The sequence below is a fragment of the Rhopalosiphum maidis genome, chromosome 3 (assembly GCF_003676215.2).
Source record: "Rhopalosiphum maidis isolate BTI-1 chromosome 3, ASM367621v3, whole genome shotgun sequence".
NCBI classification, from domain to species: Eukaryota; Metazoa; Arthropoda; class Insecta; order Hemiptera; family Aphididae; genus Rhopalosiphum; species Rhopalosiphum maidis.
In genome coordinates this window covers 28,501,940-28,526,658 of record NC_040879.1, presented here as the reverse complement: position 1 = coordinate 28,526,658, position 24,719 = coordinate 28,501,940, and the positions used below count along the sequence as shown (strand labels likewise).

Here is a 24,719-nt window from a genome sequence, read left to right as displayed (position 1 = left end):
GAATATTTGTCAAATAACTAAAATTAGTTATAATTACAATGTACGCGAATACTCAAATATAATACGTCAATTGCATAATATAGGTTAGATTATGTAATCATTATAATTGACAATAACAGAATGTGATTATACTGGTGCTGGCGTGTAATAATATGGTAGCAATAATATAAGTATTTTTCTGTAACAGTAGGTAGGTATACCTAGTTAAAGCTCAATTTGAAAAAAAAACCACGTATTCAGTGTCAATAGACATACCCTAATCCACGATCCACAAGTACATTTAATGACAGTTGTGTCAACACAGAAGTACTATTGGTACACAATAGTGATAATAATATTGCTTAGTTTTTTTTTTTTTTTTTTTTTATTGAAAAGTTTGTAAAATATTTTTATTGCATTTCATAGTCATTAAATTTGGAGATATTAATATTGTAAATAATTAATTGAAAAGCCAAATGTTATTTTGTAAATTAAAATTATATATTATGATAAATGTAGTATAGGTACATCATAATATACTTAAGTATATAATTTATTTATTCCATCATTTCAAAAAGTAAGCAATTACCAAGTATTAATTCAAATTTAGATAATAAGTAATACCCCTATATGGGCTAAATGTGAGTGAAAAAGTTTGTAAAAAGTATGAAAATTAAAGACATTGATATCGAAAAAGTAACGGTCTTTAACGCTGCCTATAATTTCGGCGCTTATAACACGACACCGAATCGACCATATTGAAATAAATCATCATATTAACTATTTGCAAAGTAGGCATAACATATTATTATTATGTATGCTAAAGCTAGTATATACCAATATAGTGTGTCAATGTGCATCACGATAGTTCTGAATTTGCGCATGTTGAAGTATCAGTGGATATTCGCCATATTATGTTATAAAATTATATATTTTTTTTTTATAAGAAAACAATAAATATCCTAATTTCAAAGTAACAAAAAATAAAACGTCTAAAACCAGCCAAAACCATAAATGTATAGTTAATTATCTATGCTCTATGTAGTATGAATGCTTTAGACCAGCGTTTCCCAAATAATGGGTCGCGACCCACTACCGGGCCACGAAAATATAAAACCGGGTCACAGAATTTAATAAAATGCCGATATTAAACTTTATTATTTATCATTTCATTTGATAATTTGAACTTTTTAGTACAAATAAATTCATTATTATATTGTTGTCGAACCCCTAACCCCCCAGTACACAAGCCTGGTTGTAACAAATTAACGCTTCAATTTTATTATAAAATTCTATGTGGACATTCGAATGTGTATTAACGTGGTTCATGGTTCTATTTAATATAGGAGAATTTATTAATCATAATCGTCCCATTTAAATCGTCCGAATTCACCTATTAAATTTGTAACAAAACGAAAATTAATTATGGCGTAACTCTTGAGTTATTTCTGCAGAAACACAAAATGTATTGAAAATTTAAATAATTTCATACAGGTGTATTATATGCAATGGATAATACGCATAGATTTGAATTCAATACATTTAAGCTGTATGTATAATTCGATAGAAGTCTGAGGTAGGTAGTAATAATTTGATAAAATGTATTTCGTTGTATCATTCGAATCGTCTTTACATAGTACAGAATTCACAAAGAAAATAAATATATAACCGATATAGTAAACACAACTTTTCGATTAACGCTACAGAAAAACAACTGTTCAATTAAATTGCAGAAAAATTGAGGATAAGATATAACTATACAAAATGTGTTTGCTAAATATAAAATATTTTTTTACTAAAACTGTGAGAATTTAATTACAGTGTTTAAATTATCATTATCGCCTATTTCTTGTCTACTACATAACGCGTATACGTTTCAATTGAAATAGAAATCATGAACATAAACTATTACATCGATTTAACTGGGTATGTACTAATATTTTATAAAATTATAACATCCAAAACATCTCAAAATTGTCATGTTTTATTTGTTTCTAACATTTTTAAAACTTGATTGGCCAATGTCCATTTATTATTGGTTACTTTCAGCTCATTAGCGACCTATTGAATTAATACATAAAATCCAATATTATATGGTTGTTTTTATCATGAATTATATAATATACATATTTGACTAAATTATCCATTATAATAATGTAAAATATTTAAAATATATCAAAATATCATTGGATACCTATTAAACAGAATAAGTAAATTTTAATTTCGCAATTATTTAATTAGTTCAGGTAACCTATGTATGTCAATATTGTGAATTGCGCAAGACAATGTTGAAGTATCATAGTTGAATACGATTTATAACAATTTAGAAATTTAACATTTGAACTTTTGTATTTTTTTGTATTTTTTATTTGTATATTTAATTAAAATCAAATATCTAACTATATTATAGTTAATATTTTCGTTACAATATTTTTCTGGGGCAATCGATGTACCCCTAAACGTTGAAAAATATGTATATATTTCTGGTAGGTAGTCTAAAAAAATCGGCGCAATTGATAAAAAAAAAAAGAAGTATGATAATAATAAATTTATGAATTTATGAATTGTTCAATTTATATATATTTATATATATTATAATAAATATATTTAATTATTAAACCATACAGTAAAAACATATTGTAATCTTTGTAAATTAATAGCATAATAACAAGTGTAAATTAATTTTTATATCGGCAAATCGTTTCAATTCAACTATTGACCTATATGCCTAACTACACGAGTAATACAATCTGTCTTTGGTTATAATAATATCGTTAGACGTTAATATTCTGTGATTCGTGTCTGAAATGAGGAGAGACTCGCATCCACCCATCCCGAGTCACCGCCCTAACACTGTCGACCATCAACTCGAGAGTACATCACGCGCTCGGGTACATCGACTGTGTCGTATGTGCTCTACGTGCGATGTGACAACCGCGATCGTTGGTCGTTTCGCAGGCGGAACGTCCGTATAGAAAGAGGTGCGGGTCGTGTCTGTATTGTAATACACTGCAGACGTGGTGCATAATAATAATATATTGTTATTATTTCTCACGCGCCTCTTAAACGTCGGCCGGAACGCGCGCGGTAACCCGCCGAAAGCAAAAGAAAAACATCATTTCGATAACGGCGCGCCGAATGCCTCCGGCAACAATGATAGGTACACGTTTATAACAAATAAATAATATAATATTATTATTGTGTATACAACACAAAGCACACACACGCGGAAAACATATTATGCGTTAATCGATTTCGTATAGGAATACGCGGAAAACAGAAAGGCCGCCGATGCCGCGCGCGGATCCGAAGACCACACGCACAGTCTCTGAATATTATATTTTCGTGTATTATAATAGCGTTCTGGCTGGCAGGTATATATTATCGCATTGTGGGCCCGTCGACTTCTGGACGCGGCGCGATAGAAACGACGAACCGTGAACGACACTCCGCCGACTGCATCATCGCCGCCGTCGTCATATTCGTATTCGGCCGGCGTTGTTATAATTTTCTGTTTTGGTATTATTATTACAACAACAACAACAACAACAACAGCAACGCAAAAGACCCACGGCCGTGACGTATAGTTGTTGTACTACCCCGTCCCCGTCCCGTCGTAGTCGTCGTGGCTTCCGCGGCAGTGTTTGTTTTATTCAGTCCGCTTGACTAAACGTTTTTATTGGATTCCCCGCGCCGCCGCCGAGTAGGTATGAGTTTACCGCACATAAAGGGCCCGCCGAAACAACAATAACGACGGTATAATATTATATATATTATTATTATTATTATATATTGTGTACACACGCGGTCCATCGATACGCGCGTGTAACAATAACGATAATATAATAAATTATTATGCATGTGTGTGTGTGTGTGTGTGTGTGTGTGTGTGTTTGCGCGCGTCTATTGTGAACGTAAATGCGGAAACTACCCCGCGAGTGCAGATCTTTATTATTATTATTGTACGGGTATAAGGGTACCCTATTCTGTGGGCATGATATGCGGTGGCAGTCACCGAGACTGGTATAAGGTTATGTGTACGCTCCGCCTATAACATGGTCGTTAACGTCAACCGCGGAGGGTATCGTCTCGATACTATTACCGCACATAACATTATAATAATATACACACACATACAAACACTCACTTCACACAACAACAGTAGTGCCGAACCGTATCGAAACGGACTCTGCTGCGGTCGTCGAGGTCTCCTTCTGTGTGCGCACACGGTTTAGGTGCGTACAATGTTATATGGGCCCCTTCCTGGTTCCACGATCGTTTTCATTATGATATTATATTATAAAACATAATATATTTTGGTTGTTATAATACCCTGTGTGCGTGTGTGCACATTGTACCGGCGCGAAGGAAAGGGGGGGGAGATTTCGGCGATTATCTTTGCCCATCACGCGTGGCTCCCGATTACGTTACTCCGACGGCCATTTTATACGAAATTCGTATCCCATAGCACCGGCCGGCGGTTACGATATTATATAATGCAAGTTCGCCGATCAAAGTGGACGACACGAGTATGCGATTTTATGCGTATGAAATTATCTTACCCCCGCAGACTCATCATATTTCACCACCTCTCCCGACTTGGCAACCGATAATTGCACACCGAACCGGACGTGAAGTATCGTCTTGCTTAGCTCACCGAAAACCTAACGTTACACGGATGTATAGTTATAGGCTATTCGTAGACCTCCCATCTGTACCGTTATACTATATTATAATAAAGTCAATTCACAAAAATTACCAGATTACATTACAGCAGTAGGTCCCAGATGTCAACGACCTAATATATAATATTATGTACCTATCTGATAAAATAACAATATGTACCCTTAGAAAAATGACTTATAAACCGTAAGCTATCAGCAAGGCAGTGGGCAGTGGACATTAACGAGTTAAAAAGTTAAAGTAAAGTTAAAACATTAATTTAATCAAAACATTTTAAATAGTTACTTTTGGGTTTCTATTTATTGGACTACTAAATTAACTTAATTGTTATTTATTTAACATCAAATCAACTAACTATTATGTTTTCATTTATTTTGTTTTTAATTTTATTATATTTCAATCATACGTTGTTCTATGATGTATAATATATATTGCAACTGTAGCAATTTATTTTGCTATTATTTATACGGCAGTTAAACTATTTTTTTTTCTAAAAAACGTTATTTTTTGATAAACATTATCATTGTTGTACTCAGATTTTTCTTATATGTATAGCAATGAGATATTTTTTTTACATCTTAATCTTAAAAAACATAATTTAGTAACATATTTTTTTACTACATATAGGAAATATCAACATTAATAAATTAAATTATATTATATTATAAATATTAATAAATGTTAAATATTATCACACAAATAATACGTTGGTAAAAAAAGGTATGTTTGTAGTTTTTCTTTTAGCATTTATAACGAACATACGCCTATTAATTCATCAGTAAACACCTAAATAGCGTCAAATCATACCTAGATGATACCTAATTTTAACGATATTAGATGCTTACTAATAAATAAGTATGTTCGTTTTAAACGCTAAAAGAAATCGCACCTTTCTTTACCTATGGTAAGTCTATATTATAAATTTCTTAAAATGTTATGTTATAAGTGTCGTATAATGTATAGTATTTTAAATCTGTATTTTTTGAAAATGTTATTGCACCTATATAGAAAATAATAATTAATATAAGTGATGGCTGAATGTTGCAAGTTCTTAAGATTAGTTTGTTTTTAATAACACAAAAAAACCGTAGAAAATAAATCGTTATTATATATTTGAATATCGAATATCACTAAAATGTTAACTTCGATCATTTAATTAAATTTTTAAATTCTAGATATTAAAAATAAAAATATATTTACAAAATAATTTTAGCGTTTCATGATTTTGGTGAATTTCGTAAAAATTTAAATTATAAACGCTTAAAAAATAACATGTGGATGTATTTTCGATCATTTTGAATTTGGGTAGGAGCAAATTGAAAGGCAACTTAAAATATTATAAATATATGAGATATTAAAAAATTCAAAATAAATAAAATGTGTAAATAGCATACAAACACTAAACATTTTAAATCAAGTTTAAAAGATTATAATGTATACATATTTGGTAAAAATCCAAATCTCAACAGCTATATTCATTTTTGAATTACATTATATACATATATATTTTATTAAATACTAATTTTGCAAAAAAAATTCAATTAACATTATTTTTATTCCTCATATTTATTTTTTTTTATTTTTTTTCCTGATCATATTGAAAAAGTGTGATGATTTTTTTTATTTTTGACCCCTTGATAAGTAAATTGTAGTACCTACAAGATTCAACTTTCTACTAGAAGCTATCCTCAAAGCACTTTTACAGCTCAAATAGATAACTGAATGATTATTGGTATAAAAATCAAAAACCACACATCTTACTAAAATAATACATTTATTGCTCTACTTAAAATCCAAAAGTTATCAACATTTGAGCCCTTTAAATTGATAAATAAGTCCTAAAAGTTGTTAAAATTCACTAGTTTTTTTTTTTTTTTGTTAGTGTAGACTGTAGACAATGTAGTCTATAATAGCTTATAATATGCGTATTGAAGCCATCATACTTACGAATCTATTGTAGTACCTAATAACAATTCTGTTATCATTATACGTATTCTGGTATTAGCGGTATTCATAGGCGGAGCCATGGGGCGTGCACTGTGCAGGGTATGTAGCTGCACGCCCTAATCATCGACAAAAGACTGCTTTGATTTAGATTTTAATGGCCACCAAGTTTTTGAGTTTTTTGATTATGCAATATAGTTTTAGTAAATAGTAAATTATATAATAAAAAATAATATAAAAGAAGTTTATATGACAAAAAAATCATTATAAATAATTGTTATAACATAACTAAGCAGATGTATTATACATAATGGTGCCTATAATGATACATCAGTAGAGTATAAATTAAACTTAACATAATTTAATTTGTGGTAAAAATAATTGAGTGATTTGTAATAATTTATCACTAATTTACACTATTTATCATTGATAAATAATAATATTATATTTGCGATACTATCAATACTATTAACTATGAATAAAAAATAACAGTCAGTGGTCAGCCAATTAAATAATATTTTATGCCACGTGTTAACTACATAAGTAGAATTATTGAACACACCTGTAGTGGTTATGAGTTTATGATAAATTAAAATAATAATAGTGATTTTTTTCATTTTGTAAGATAATGTTAGAGTTAATTGGTAAGATGTTAGTAAAATTATGAGTTTATCATGGCTGTGATTTTGTAAACAGATTAAAAAGAATAATTGTTTTAGACAATTTTAAGACTTCACAGTAAAATATTTAAATTATGTAACAATAAATTGTTTAATTTTTGTTTAATTCAAAAACTTGTTGATTTGCATATTTCGAAATTATAAATCATACATTATACATATTTTAATATTTAATACTATGTTAGTAATATTTTTATTTTTATTGCATTTTATGGTATCTTAACAATAATGATAATTTTTATAATACTTTTTAGTGTTTATTCCCTCCATTTTTTGTATTTTATTATTTTATTTTAGAGCAAGCTAAATAAATATTGTTTTATAATTTATAAGTACCAACCTAAATAAATTAAATATAGGTATAATATACATAATATACATGATACATGGTGGTTAAAAATGTATGTCACAGCCATTTTTATCATAATTATAAATATTTAAAATAGAGAAAAATATGTGAAGACATTTTTTTATACATTTTAGTAATTTAAATCATTAATCGATGCAAAATTATCTATTATATGCTTAAAATTTAAGTTATTTAAACTTGACCTCCAAAACTTCAAATTACTAAAACATTATTATTAATTATTACTATCAGAATATTATATTTTATAATATTATTGTACCTTGTAGTTTACTTATAGAACCTAAATTGTGCTGTGAAAATAACGTTACAAAAATGTCCAAAAAAATGTTTGTGAAAAAACAAATTCATTTGACATATTTATTTATTTATTCATAAAATATTACAAAATTATTTTGAATAATATTCTATTCATTAATTTATTAATAAGTAATAACTAACAATTTTAATATTAGCCACCTACCACAGAATGTGGAATTTCAAATAATTATTATCTTCTATTATTTTTATGTATCTTTACTAAATTACTAAATTATATAAGCAAATTAATTCAAAAATAAAAATGTATAATATAAATACTACGCCGAATTCATGAAAGCATCAACGTCATTACTGAATACGTAAAATCGGCAATTAAGCTGAACACTTAACCCTCGGTGAAAAAACTTCATGAAATCGATAACATTTGTTTGCTGATTTCATGAATTATGCAAACATTTTTCTGACAGATGCCTGAATTTGGCAACACATTATTCAATGAAGCGGCAATTATATATTATATGATAGTCATAGATTTAAATGTATTAAAAAATATTTTTTCTAGTGATTTTAAACTTCAATGTATATTGTTATATTTTATATACACAATAATTTCTTAAAAAAAAAAAAAAATAGAATAATTTTATGCTACTGCCTATTTTTACCTCGAACCTATCATATTTTTTTACGGTGATTTGGTATTGACTCAAAAGTTAACAATACTTAATATATAACATAAATATTATAATATATACTGTTAAAATAATTTAATATTAATAATATAATCAACGCAATGTTTTTGGAAAAAATGAATTCAATTTATCGTATTAATATTAACTAATAGTAAAATCAATTATTATAGTATAAACATAAATACATCATAAAATATACTTATTAATATATAAGTAAATATAGGCTGATAGTCCGTCCCCGTTCACAATAATTGTTTTCGTAAGTAATGATTTATCATTGAATTCAAATACATACATTGACATACCAAGTCATGTAAGTATAGGTATAATAAAACATATATTATTTTTTTTAATTAGGACCTTGTGATTGATTATTGCACTTATTATGCATATACTTAATATTTCAAATATTTTTTTATATAACAACAATGATAGATTTATAATTTTTCTGCCCCCTCCTTTTTTTAAAAATGCGTTATGTCTTGCCATTCATTACTGCCTGCTTAAAATAAAAAAATAAAAACAGAACATTTAAATTAAACAGAAGTTGTTCGATTTACATGCGGTATAATTGAATAAAATGTTGAGTACCTACTATTTGTAGACATGTGACACTTTTATATTTTTTTAACCATTTTTAAGTTTATAATAAATAATATTATAACCTATGCACTTTTTAAATTAGTAAACTATTGGTGACCCAGATTCATCCAGTGAAAATATTTTGTTATCTAGTAAACTGAACTTTTAAAGATTGCATGACACATGTTTTTATAAAAGTACATATGTGTATTATACACACTACACCTATAATTTAGCATTTATTTTAACAAAATATTTTTTGTCACATAATGAAAATTTCTTGTACTGAATATAATTGACATACTAATATACATAACTAACAGAAATAATTAGTGTACAATTTCGTTATGTTCCTAATCTTATATTATATTAAGATGTGTTGTGTATTGATGTATTGTTTAATATATAATTTTATACTAAGATAATCCTGGATTTCACACAAGTCTCCACTCTCTCTTCACAGTAAGGTTTTGTAATCTTTGGATGTTAAAAAAATAATGAAAATACAGTATCAAACAAATAGTAACTATTTTAGTATATAAACATATTTTAATGATTAAAATTTTAAAGTTACATCTTTATTATTTAATTTTTATAATATAGTTTTAAGCACTGTTGATTACCTAGTATCGTTTTTTTTGCGTACATACTAAAATCTAATATATTACCTAATGAACTATACTGAACTATTCCAAACGCACGTAGTATCTAATTTACTATTTTATATATTTACGTAAATCAATTTTTAACATGATATGTAGTTTAAGAACTAAACGATAGAATTTTCTAATTGTTTCAAATATTTGTATTTCTTTCATTTTAAATATTGCTTATTACTATTGCGTAATAATTGAATGATATAGTTACTGGACACGTATAAAGAATCATATAATTTGAAACTTTATGAAATTTGTATTTAGTATTTAGAACACTTTAAATATTATCGATAAATTAAGACCAATGACAACGTTAAAAAAACAATATATATTTTATATTTCGCTTACATCTAAAATATTAATAAAATAATACTGTTGGTCATATTGAACAATTAGATTTATTTATAACACTATACACGTTAATACGTTCGTTTTAGAAGAATATCTCTATGATATTATAAATAGTTATTATTAAAAATAAATAATTCATAATACCAAACTTACTTGGTTCGCTTCATTATAATTATGAGCTATGACTCATACCCATTCAAAAAGTTATAAGAAGAACTTGACGTTGGTACACGAATAGTACGAATAGATTAATAATTTTTAGTTTTCGTTTCATTGCGTCTCCAACTGTATTAAACATATTCACTGACTGAACGGAAAAGGAATTGAAGACGTTATTTGCCGTATGTTCGTGCCTACTGGCAACGACACAACGGTATAATAATCAAAAGTCGTGTAAAATGAAACGAATAATAATAATAACGATGAATTTTACGAGAAATCTGGTAGCTCAGACGTGACATACGATATAATGTTATAAATATTAAAATATTAGTAAGCCGTTCCTTTCAAAAACCGCTGATCCGTTCATAACGCTTGTTGAAGTCTTCGGTATGAACAGGCGGCTATTCTTTGTCTACCTTATTGAGATGTGTGTTTGTTCGTGCCGACTATGAACAAAGTATAAAAAACCTATAAGTCTTGAATATTTTAATAGCTATTCTAATCGTAATGTGAAAACAAAAAAAAAATAACAAAAAACACACAAATAAAAACCGGTGTAGGTACCTAGGTGGTATGGTTTTTCGGTAAACTTAATACCATGATTAGATTAATAATAATAATAATATGACAGTGTAAATAACTCATTGCTTCCCCTGCGGCGGCGACCCTCGGCGTTGTTTTTGCATAATATTTTTGCGATCGACCGTCCATAACATCTCGCCGACATTGCGTAATGTCCGCGCGCTTTACCTACATAGTGGCGAGCGGGCGAAACAAAAACATTCAAGTCTCCGGCCGACTTACGCGGATGTACCTACTAGGCCACCTTTTTCACATAGACGTTTATTATCATACCAATGCGTATTTATTATATACTGCACTACGCGCAGACACGTATTTAAGAATTTCGCGCCCCAGATAAAAAAAACACCCCCTTCCCAATCGACATTTCTTTAAGAATAGGTGTATTTATCGCCCGGGGCTTGAGCCCTCCCCCCCTAAATATATCTCTGACTACGCATGATAACAAACACTCGAATAATTGGGACACGGTCGTGCGAAAATCCAATAACTTCCTCGGCTAATACCTATCCCGTACGCGTGTATTGTGTGCGGGTGTGCGGGTGTGTGTGTGTGTGGTATACCCGACCGCCACTGAAGCATGGTTATTGAAAAATAAACAAAAATCCATCGGATATCGATGGCCAATTCTCGGCGGTGCGGTCCGCGGAGGAGATTTTTATAATAATAATAATAATAATTCTTATTATTCCGCGTCCTGTAAACTGGTTTGGTCGGCGTGTGTGTGTGTGTGTGCGCGCGCACACACACGGGGATGCGGCAACAAGTTAATAGAAAATTTCCGCTTAATTAACCCGGTCGCGTATACGGTAGTACATAATATTATTATATTGTATATCATCGGCGGCGTGTGGTTATAAACCGCACCTACCTGCCTGCCGACTGTAATACGCGCGCACAATGCCTCGTCCACTACCCTTCTTCGAAACGAGAACCGATCCCCTCGCGGGCGCGGAGGACCAAAGCGGAGGCGGCGACCGTGGTTACGATGGTGGTGGTGGTGATGGTGGTGGTGGTGGTAGTAGCAGCGGTAGCCGAAAAAAATGTATACATTTTATTCGTGTGTGTGCACTCGTTTCTTTTTTTTTTTCGATAACGCATTTATCTTTGGCCGATTTGTGTGTGTTATCTGCACCACCGCGACGGCGGTCAGTAGCCATCTAGACCGTCACCGACAAACAGTCTCCGCGGGACTCGCCACAGCCGCTACCAGTCACCGCGATAACACGCGCGTCAACCAGATTTTTTCGTGCCCACTGGTTTCATGTCACCCAATACTCACGGGTAAGTCGGCAGGCTTTCTCGCGTAATCTTAGCCGAGCTTTATTTTTTATTTATTCATTCGCGACTACGATTGTTCTCAATGCATAACGTTTTCGATTCTCCTCGGATTATCGACAATTATTTTTCGACTCGTTCGCGTAAATAATCTTACAATAATTTTATTTTACGCATTCGCTTTATTACGATCTCTATCGATTTGATTATTACTGTTCAAAATAAAAACTAAACAGATTATAATTTCGCTGTTCTCCGATTATACCGTCAATCCTTTGACATAGTAAATGTATTAAGTCGAGTACGTGTTTTCAAACTGGCGCTTTTATATAGACAACTATAACATAGATAATCGCTTTAAACTTAAAAATATACCTACCTCTCAACTGCCTTTTTTAAATAATTAGTATAGGTTTTCTTCTATTAAGATTAACATTTTTATACTTCGCACTCATTCCGTTTACTTTGTCTTGTAACAAGAGCACTGATTGACTTCGTTATAATATATTTGACTACAAACTTTTAAATCATATTCTCTACCCTCTAAATAGCTAGTATTCTTACTTCGCTACAAATATGTGTTAAACTTTAATAGGTTGTAGTGAATAAATACTATACTTAACTAATAAAGTTTATCAATTTATTTATTGTATAATTATTTTGTTGACATATCCAAAATATATTACTTACCGTTTAACTTTATTGTATTATCTTAATTTAACTAAAATCGAAATACTTATCGAAATTTATTTTAGTAAATTTATTTTCCAAATAGTTAACAAGTAAAATTATTTTGATGTTTTATCTAAATTTTCAAAGTTTTAAACATTTGAAAATCTTAATCTAACATAAATCTCACCTATTATAGACTATAATTGATCTGGTGTCCCAAGTTTCCGCTACTTAACTACTACTCTATTGAGTATTCCGAGTGCAATACTAATTAACACCCTGCATAATACTTGTGTTCAAAATTATAATTATTAGGAAAGTTGCATCTAAATAAAACAATTTCAATAAATTTCTTAGTCTTAGTTGATTTGTACCCCAGCGCCCCTTTTTAACATAATTTCGTCATTATAACCGTGATGACCATCGAAATAATAACTAATTGGTTTATAATAATAAATGAAATGAAATATGAGAAATATAACACACATACGATAAATTCTTATTATGTAAATAATCTGTACATTGTACATACATTATTAGTAACCTATAAGTAATGCTTAAACTTTTGAAATATATTTTATATGTAATAAAACTTAAAAATATAACAATGATTTCGGTAAATAATAAAATTAATCATATAATATATATGTATAATTCAATTATCATAAAGACATACTACACAGGTACACAGATTAAAATAAAAAAAAAATTTAATAAAATCTTAAGTGTGAAATATGTATAATTATTGATATTGATAGTCCTATAAATTACTAAATCTGTATTAAATGGATAATGAAATGATGTATTTACATAGGATGTACCTACTTACTACTTAGTATATTTCTTAAATATTATCTGGATGAAATTCGTTTGTTATGATGTATATGTTACCTAAAAAGACGATAATTTAAGAATTGTTGTAAATTCCTATTAATTTTTGACAATAATTGGAAAGGATAGGCAATGTTGGATATTCGTAGTTTTATCAACATTTCCATATAATATTAGGCAAATTTATTAATCCGTATCAAAACAAATATATATCACCATCTGTATCGGTAATTATAGAACATGGGTAGATACCTAAAGTATAATATGATGAACCCGGTTTTACGATATCGTAAATGGTTTTAATTTATAATAAAACTTACAAATTTAAAGTTATCGTATTATATGGTATCGTTTTGAACAAATCCTTTAATTGACTATTGTTGTTTGTATATTAAAATAGTAAATAGCGAGGTGTTATTAATTAATCCACGGTTGGAAAAAAAGTGTACAAAATATTATTGTAATAGCAATGTTCGTAAGAATAATATTCTTGTTATCAACGGTAAAAATCGTCTTGTTAACACTATAACTATGTAAAAAATGAAGAGTTGTTCGACATAATTTATTCTATACATACAATAATCAGTCACGGAGGCTGATACTGTATAATTTCTGAACTTAAACTTTAAGTTAAAATACGCGAATGTAACAAAGAAAACAATGATGGTTTATTTAAGTCTATGTTATGATTTTCATAAAAAATCACCAAACCCAAAAAGAGGACTTGTATCAAAATATAGACATTTGTCATAGATACAACTCACGTGCTTAATTGGATTAAATAGCTATGCAATTACAGAGTGTAAATGTTTTCCGATTTATAATGAATTACCAAGACTGCCTTACCAAGTTCGTTATACTTAAACCATTGAAAACAAATTGTGCGGACAAAGTTGCGCGTAATTTACTAGATATTTATATAACATTTGGAGCATCAGTCAAACTGCACTCGGACAACAAAATAGAGTTTGTTAATGATACTATAATCGAAATTTATGCTATGATGATGTAAACATTTTCCACGGGAAACCTTAATATAATCATGGCCAGGGCTCTGTTAAACACACCAACCGAAATGTGGAGAATATGTTGGCTACAAACATTATTGAGAACAAAAGTAGTGATGATAAAAAATATTAAAAATATTGACGTTACAGAAAAAAAATCAATGTAATAATTAATAATATATAAGATTATGATTTATCTTAAATAATATAGATATTATATTATATTGTTAATTTTTAATTGTATTATCGTATTATCAATGCCTTCTTTTTTTAGGAGTTGTTATAAAAAACTAGTTGTTGAAGTTAATTTCTTACTAAAATAAATCAGACATTATCGTTATTGACTAAAGTTCATTTTTTTCCGGTAACATGTATTACTCTAACGCACTTTATAGACTCCAGTATATATATATATATATATGCACATTTTAAATGGATTTAAAAGTTATAATTTAGAACACATATATGATGTTATATTGCATAAAAAATTGAATCAAAGACATATAAAAACCTGAAATTTCTTTCTTTCTATTTAAAGAATGTACTATATAGTAATAACCTATAAATTATAATATTAACTCATTTTTACAACACAATATGTCAATATCTTTTAATAATAATATATTAAAATTTAATGTCATATTTTGTGTGCGTATAAATCAGTATGGTATGATAATAATAATATGTGCTCTGTACTAAATATTAAACGTAATATATTAACAAAATATTATTTTTCTAATTCAAGATATATAAAATATTATTGTATCTTGATGAGTATTCAATATATCCACTGACGTTTGCTCTATGATTGCTGCTATACGCCGTTTACATAATATCTTAATATGAACTAATTTAACTTTATTGAAAACTAAAATCAAGTTTTCCTTTTAAAGCTATAATTCTAGTGTCAAAATATGAGATAAGTTTATATACAGTAAAACTCCGATTATCCGGACTAATTAATGTCAAGGGTGGTCCGGATAAGCAAATATCTGGATGATTGTAATATGATATATTAAAAATTATATAATTATATAATTGTATGAATATATTGTATGTATGTATTTATTATTAATATGTATGTACTATAATTTAAAATTTGTAACAATAAACAAATAATTTTATAATAATATTTAACTGAAAAAGAATAAACTATAAATACAATAACATATTTAAAAAAAAATTTTAAGCCGTTAAATCTTTTTTTCTCGTCAGGATGATAGGCGTTCGGATAATCGGAGTTCTACTGTAATACTCTTCCTTCCACTTGCTAAATATATTATCATATTATCGTTTATTATTGTATTAAACTTTGATATTTTTTCTTGTTTCTTATATCAAAAGTTTCCATGTCATAAATAATATACATAAATAATATTATGTAAAAATTATTTTCATACGTTGTGTTATTCAATGTTTTACATAAATTAGAATTAAACAATCGTTAATATTTCTAAAAAAAAATAAATGATTATTAAATTATTTATTTTGTTATATAAACTAAACAAAATCGTTAATACTTTTATACCTTTAAATTTTTAATTAATCAGTGATAGTAGGAGTATAATATTAGTTATTAGTAATTATTTATAACTCATGATATATATTATCTAATTATTACTTTAATTAACTTCTCATAAGAAAAAAAAAATAATGTGATCATACATATTAATATATATGTTAAGTATGCTATCAATATTCATTATTTATCTTAAGTAACAGTTGTAGTTAATAAATACACAAAGAAAATAAAAATTACTTAAATAAAGCTGGTTCTTTGCAAGGAAAAGTATCACTATTTAAAATGCACAATTTAGTTAGTTAAAGAAAATTACAAAATTCCTCAATCAATTGCGGTATTATTGAGATTCAATAGCTTAATAAATTCCATTAAAATGTATAGTATAATATCTGTTTAATTTATAATTCTAATTATTCTTTATGTAAATTTGTTTATAAAATACCTAGTTATGCTTTGACACTATCAATATTGTCTTTTAAAAATAGTTAAAGTCTATAAGCATTAGTAGTTATAGATATTAGTTAATTAGTAACATTGATAGTAGTATAGGTACATAATATATAAGTGATATAAATTCGGTTCATAACTATAATTTTTCGTTAGACAACTTCGCATTTATGTTCTTGGATTAATAAATTATTTTCGACCAAGTAGATAATGCATTTAGATTTAAGATTTATTAAAATTATTTATTGTACTGAATATAAAATGCATAGCATTTGATTTTCACTATATCCAAATGTCAAAAAAGTAAAAAAAAATATACATTTGTTATTATGATTTAGAATATTTAGATTATTGCAATATTATGAATAAAATAAAATCACTTTTTACAATTTATTCTAAAAACATTAATTTTTTTTATAGTTTTATTAAATTTAAATTAGTTTTAGATGATAAACTGAACAAACATCCAAGTTTCATTAAATAAATTGAACTCTTAAGATTTTGGAACTTCGGTTGTTTAAAATATTTAAATTAATTAATTAAAAAAAGTACCTAAATGCTGTAGATTTTAAACTATTTGAATTTTTAAACCTAAATACTACGTCATTATAGTAAGATTTGATATAACACTTACAAATTAAAATTTAATTAAAGTCCCTTATGAATAGTTTAAATAATAAATTAATTATATCTTAAAATTCACTAAAAATGTATAAAATATCATTGATGCTAATAATAAATGATAATAACATAATGTTATTGAAATAAGGTTTACAGTAGTTTATAATATATAAATCAGAACAGGTGCTTAATAAGACTGTCACTTAAAGTTACTTAGCTATTGATAAACTAAGGTTTATAAATATATTTAACAACAATACTATTTAATATGAAATTTTGCATACTAATTAATTATTAGTTTATTACAGTATATTCTCGTTATGTAAAAATCTCAACGGAAACAAAAAAAAATCGAGATTTTGAGTTTTACTTTAAAAATCTTGGAGAAATTAGTAAATGCTTAAAATGCATAATTTGAATACTTAAAGTACTAATATTACATACACATTAATAAACTACAATAATGAATAAATTATTATTATTATTATTATTATTATTATTTTAATCTGTCATCTAAGTTTGTTTAGTACAGTAGATTCTTTAATTCTTACTATCTCGAACTACATTGAAATTCCCTTGAAGCTATTACATGGAATAGTGTTTTTCTCTCGATAAATCGAAATAAAATTAATCGTTTCTCATCATTTCGAATACCCAAATATTATTTTTATTACGGTGATAACAAAAATTAAGAAGTACATTCAATTTTATAGTTATTGTGATTTCACGCGTTTGTAGTCAATATTTGTAGTCATTCGTTTACAATAAAGTGAGATGGAAAATAAGCGTAATTTAAAATTTTTTTTTTAATTTGTCATTAAAGTGTGTTGTATTACTCATGTTTTTGTAAGAACGTAAATTTAATTATAAGGACATATTTTAATTTACATTTATTTTCTATTTCACTATATTGTATTTGTACATAAGAATAACTATACAAATATTGACTACAAAACCCGTTAAATCACAATCACTATACTAAATGTACTACTTAGTTTTTGTTCTTAATGTAATAAAAATATTATTTGTATATTCGTGATAACGAAAAACGATTGATTTTATTTCAAATTATCGAGAGAAAAACACTATTAGGTGTAATAGTAAATTGAAGGGGATTTAAATGTAGTTCGAGATAACGGTGTTCGACATAATAATAATCTACTGTATTAGTAAATATGTTTTATGCAATTGATTTGTCAATGAATTATCTACTTAATACTTATTATTAAATTTAAAAGCAATAACATTATATAAGTATTAAGAAATCTTGAATAGGTTTTTTAATATTTTGATTTTTTACCAATTTATAAGCATTTTAAATTATAAACTTTTATGAATTGTATAATACTCATAATTTAAAAATCAAGAACACCTCTCTTTAATAATAATATTTAATTGGTAATATCTTTACAACTATAGAATATAAAAATACGAAGTATAAGATATAGTATAATGCTTAGATTTGTTACGAGGATACAAAGATAAAAATAAATCTTGTTAAAAAAATATTTTCATCGTGAAACCAAAATATTTTAAAAAAATAAATTTTATTTTAATGATACAAAAATGTAAAATGGTTTTGATTTTTTTATTGTGCGTTATTTTTTTATATAGTATAGTATAGTAGTAGTCAATCTATGGACGTGGGGACAATTAAACATCAAATATATATATAAATCATTAAATAAAATTAATAAGTCATTTATATTTATTATTAAAAGTCAAAATTGAATATAAAATTTTTAAATATACAAATTATACATTAAATAAAATATTAAAATTAAAAATATATCTAAAACAAATGTTTTATTATAATAAATAAAATAAATTATATTATTTATACTAATTATATTTATCATAGTACTTAAAAAAGATATAAAATATATAAAAAATATATTTATTGTTTAAAATATCTAAAATGTTTTTGAATGTCAAATATAATTATTTATTTTAATTATATTACCTATATTATGTATAATAAAATTAAAAAAATGATTAACATTTTATTTTAATGCAGACAAATATTTTGAGCGATTCCGTGTAAAAATTATATTTTAGTTCTAAAATAATAACTAATAATAACTTTGAAAAATTTTTAGGTTAGGTTATGATGATCTATTATATTATTATTTATTTTCTTTATATAATTTTTTTTGCCAGAATATATTTTATTAAATTAAATAATACATAACATTATGGTTTTTAAAATTATAATAATACAATATATTTATTTATTTTATAGACCAATACCTCAAATTTTATCGAAAATCCCGGAATCTGAAACTACAGTAATGAACTTAAACACCTCAGAACGGCCCGAAAATGATAAAGTTTTAAAAACACACAACGATGATGATCAAAGAAGAAAACCAATGTTTTTATTTAGCGTGGATTATATATTGAATAAAGCTGGAGAAACGAATGCCGAAGACGATACTGAACAACAAAATAAAAAACATTTTGACTGGTTGTATTGTACACGATTCAAGCCTCCAAAACTCGACAGTGAGTAAAATTTACATAATTTTATATGCATACACATAATGTACGATATAAAAAATACTAAAAAATAAACACAGTAGTAAATATATATAATATTATTATATTTTATGTGGGTAGTTACTAGTTAGGTATTCAACTACTTTTATTTGTTTAAGAAAAATAATACTGAATTATATAAAAATAAAACAAGGTTGAATTTTTATTTAGAACAGCCTAAAAAAGAAGATATTAATATCACAATGGGTAAGTTTCAATCGTGGTTTTGGTTAAGCACTAAAAATTTATTTATAAATAACACCCTCAAAGGGTAAATTGTTATAAGGTACATAAATATAATAAGTGTAGTACAATAATGATTACAGGCTACAGCGTGCATATAAGATAGCATAGATACTTATAAGATATAGATAGACAGAATAAAGAAATGAAGATACGTGGTACAATTAAATATTAAATAAAAAACTAACAACCCACTAATAAGTATAAGTAGGTATATCTTTGATTTGTTAACATTAACAAATGTTAATAATTTATCAGTAAATTAAATTTTTTGATGGTTTTCTCTAAGTCAAACCCACTAAAAATTACAACATTTTGATTATACAATTTTTAATGTTATTGTTAAACTCACAAACGCTTTTGCCTAAAATAAACTTTTATAATTGTTAAAAAAATAAACTGTGTTATAGATTAAACGAAGCAATATTGATTTTCAATATATAATAATATAACATATTTATTTATTTTCTGTAAACATCCAATCTAAATATAGTTTTGTATTGCATAATATATTCCATTGTACTATATGTGACTTAGGTATATTTTAATTATGAATGAAAAGAAACATGTATTTATATATAGCAGTGATTATTTTGTCTTAAAACTTTTTTAATAGAAGAATATGGTAAACCTAATAAATATGTTAGAACTGTTATAAGTTATAAATAATATATAGTTTATAATATTTGAAATCAATAATAATAAAAATAAATATAAGCTAAAATGTAAATTGTATGTATTGTTTACTATTTCTATATTAAATAAAATAATTATATATTATAATTTATAATATATTATTTATTAAAATATATATATTTTTTTTACTATTAAATTATTACAATATTATATGAATGTATAGGGATAAAAAGGAAGGATGGGCAACATAGACAGAAACGGAGACCAGGACGTAATCCGAGAATACCATTTACAACTCAACAAGTTACAGTATTGGAACATGAATTCCGGCGGAGCGCATATTTAGGAGGAACTAACGACGTACATGTATTGTCTGATAGATTACGACTATCGGAAAGCAGAGTGAGTACCTGTATAAAATTAATATTATTTGAGTAATTTAAACTTAAAATGATCAAAATATATATATCAGTTTAAGTACTTATCACATTAACTTGAAAAAAATGATAAATCATTCCACTCTACAGAAAATGAATCTAACTTGAGTAAATATTCACAATTTATGATAGTCACTTATTGTATTACTTCGAAAATTAATAAATTAAAAACTAGGAGTATCGCTCAACTATAATATAGTAAGAGTGATTTTTGAATTCGCCAACATCTAAATCGCTTACAAGTATTTAATTTTATTTAAATTATAAAAATATTATACAGATTATGAGCTATTTCGTTTCAAATAGTAAATATATTGTAATGGTAATATTATTAAATTAAATAGTCGTCAAAAATCAAAGTATTTAATTTTTTTTAATCTAAAAATTAAATATGTATATATATATATAAATATAATAAATAAATTTATTATTCAAAAGTAAAAAATGTCTAGTAGTTTTCAAAATTGTCAGGAAAAACCTTGAAAAAATAATGGAAAAACGGGAAGTTTTACGAACCACTTTTCAACAAAATCGATTTTTTGGTTTGCTATAACTCAAAAACGAATCATTGTAAATACTTGAAATTTTCACTAAATATCTATATTAGCGTTATCTATTTACGATTAAGTTTTCAAAATATTTAGAATTTTTTTAAACTATTTACCCCTTATTTAACCATTGAAATTTTTGATTTTTCTAAATTTTTTTTCTTGAAATGCCGATAAAAAAAATTTATAAGGGTAACCTATAAATTATAATAATTGTAAATAATTAATAATAATAATTATGAAATGCCTGGAATAATACCCATGTAGTTATATAGTCTATTCAAAACGCCGTGTAATCATAAATTTTGTACCATTTAAATTAGTTTTACAATATTTCATAATAAATTAATAACCATTATGAATTTTTACATATAAAATGTTGGAAAATAAAATCTCAAAATGTATTATCCATCGATAATACTAAACTAGTTGATAATATTTTTAACTGAGTTTTTATTGGTTGAAATTTTTTTTAAAAAATATAACGCTATAGTTTGCTATTTTTTTTCAAATTTAGTTAAGTTAAGAATATAAAATATTATAACTAAGAAGAAACCAACAATTTCTAAAAAAATAAAATTTAATTGTTTTAAATAAATATTTAAATAATAGATTGTTTAAAATAAATAGCAGTGTGGTATCAAATTTATTATATTATTTTCATAAAAAAAATCTGACTAATGGCATCAAAAGTTAAATTTTTAATTTCCTTTTATGTATTATCAATAACTATTTTATTTTATTTATAATTTAATTAATTATAAGTAAGCGAAACTATAGTTTTTGATTTTTGAAATTACTTATTATTTATCAATTTAAATCGATACAGTTTTATAATTTTTATAAACCAATTAATTGTTAATTGTTAACCCTATTGCCTGTATACTAGATGGTTTTACAACAGAGCCTTCGGTGCAAACATTGCAAATGAACCAATCAGGTAGACGAGTAGGATGTAGTGTTTGGAAGGGTGCATGATATGAATGGCCAACTGGGAGATTGTTTTTTATTGTATATATTATTTTATTGCATTGATATTGTATCATTAAATCTAACATTGGTTATAGAAATATAATAATTTTATAATGATCCTGCAATGAGGTTTTACTGGTTTTTTTTTTTCTAAAGGAACCGATTGTTTAAGAAATATTATATAATATTATAATTTATATAATGTTTTTTTGACAGATAAAAATATGGTTTCAAAACCGTAGGGCCAGAGAACGTAGAGATCATCACAGTGGAAGTTTATCTGGATCATCTAGTACCAACACTACTAACTATTCTTCTCAACAACAACGACTCCCAATATCATCTACGTCTGCATTCAAACCATTGATGCCATCACACACTTATGTTGAAGGAAATGATTCTTCGTCTTGAAAATCGAACTTATAAAATATATCTTAGCAAACATAATTAATTTAAAATTGTAAAATGTTCCCTGCAAACTTTACATAAAATATTAGTTTGTATCATTTTAATGTAATGTGATTTATATATAATTTCAATTTTTTTCAATAGCTCAGCTTCTTATACGTTGTATTGACTATTGTTTTAAATTACGTACTCTACAAGCTTATGTAATATAAAGTAATTTAATGTAAATTTGAAAACGACTAAACTATTTTTATTGAGTGACAAATAAATGTGAAACAAAATTTTTTGTCGTACCTATTGTTGTAATCAAAATTTAAAGCGTTGGCAAATTTTAACTGAATGTAAATATTTTAAAATTGTATAAAAATAAATATATTGTATGAATATTACCTTGTATTGAAATAAGGTTGTTAAATTTTTACAAAAAGCTAAAACAATTTCGATATTTTGAAAATGTGGCCTATCATGATTATTTTTACAGATTTGCAATACCTATTTTGATTGACTAAATTAGATTTCAAATTGGGTTTACCTACCATTTAAATTGCTCTAGTCCTATTGTTAATGCGGGTTGGTAAAAATATTTTTATTTTTTACTATTTTTTATGATATAAATTACTTATGATTACATTTGTACAAAATTGTCAATCTATAATTAATAAATAGATGAGGCAACATTTCACTTATTCTCAGCTGTAACAGATATGTATATTTTTAACTTATATGACACTGTATATTTTGAAAAACTAAATAGTATCTGTTTATAAAATTATAAATTCTATAAAATTAAGCTTGATAAATTCTTATTTTTATAGTATATCAGTTATTATCTGCAATGTCTTTGAAATTCTTTAAAATATTCATAAATACCAGTAATACCACGGTATCGTAGTAATTTCAAATTATATTAATCATGACGTGTCATAATATTACAGAATTAAATGGTTAACGCTGCTATACAGTTGTTCAAATTTCAGGTTATTGCTTCATGCTTGAGCCTACCATGATAAAAATAGCCTTTACAATACTAACTACTACAATACTTAAAATTCAATACCAAAATTTAACTATTATAATATGTTTTACATTTGTTGTGCACGTTATATACGTATATGACACCTGTTAACATCCACACAGTATTACGCGGAAAAACAAACTAAAAAATAATAGGTACCTTTTAACTACAGCATAGGGAGGGCAAATTACCACTGTACACTACTATACGTTACCTAAACGCACTATTAAATATTCAGTCTATAAAATCAATATCAAACTATGGTTGCAAACCATATTGGATAAAGTACGATTGCATAGTAGGACAATGTCCCAACTGATTGACAACCATGGTATTGAGCATGGAATAATTTTAAGAGTAGTGATTAGCGATAATGCCGATTTTAAATGTTGGCATTAGTTACTACATTTTAATTGATACCAGGACATTTGAAATATACAACAATTCACTTTAAAATAGATACACGAAAAATAAATATTTATTATAATAATAAATATATATATATATATTTATTATATTTTATACATTTAACATTATAATATAAAAAATGTTAGTTATGTGCAACTGAACTATCAAAATATACATAGAGGAATGATAAGTAGTATGAA

At 26.2% G+C, this 24,719-nt stretch overlaps 1 protein-coding gene across 1 annotated transcript; it reads left to right on the top strand.

Annotated features, from left to right (window-relative positions):
• Nucleotides 1-12,082: 12,082 nt before the first annotated feature.
• On the top strand, nucleotides 12,083-23,285 carry LOC113558789 (homeobox protein MSX-1). Its single transcript, XM_026964330.1, has 4 exons — nucleotides 12,083-12,220; nucleotides 19,557-19,819; nucleotides 20,955-21,133; nucleotides 22,905-23,285. The coding sequence occupies exons 1-4, from the start codon at nucleotides 12,201-12,203 to the stop codon at nucleotides 23,097-23,099; spliced, it is 657 nt and encodes a 218-aa protein (XP_026820131.1). The 5' UTR covers nucleotides 12,083-12,200; the 3' UTR covers nucleotides 23,100-23,285.
• The last annotated feature ends 1,434 nt before the right edge of the window (nucleotides 23,286-24,719 follow it).

What these genes read in the sequence shown, in the direction of transcription:
- LOC113558789 (XM_026964330.1), top strand. Translation starts at nt 12,201, where the DNA reads ATGTCACCCAATACTCACGG. An exon ending in CAAGCCTCCAAAACTCGACA is followed by an intron (nt 19,820 to 20,954) that starts GTGAGTAAAATT and finishes ATGAATGTATAG; the next exon opens with GGATAAAAAGGAAGGATGGG. An exon ending in TACGACTATCGGAAAGCAGA is followed by an intron (nt 21,134 to 22,904) that starts GTGAGTACCTGT and finishes TTTTTTTGACAG; the next exon opens with ATAAAAATATGGTTTCAAAA.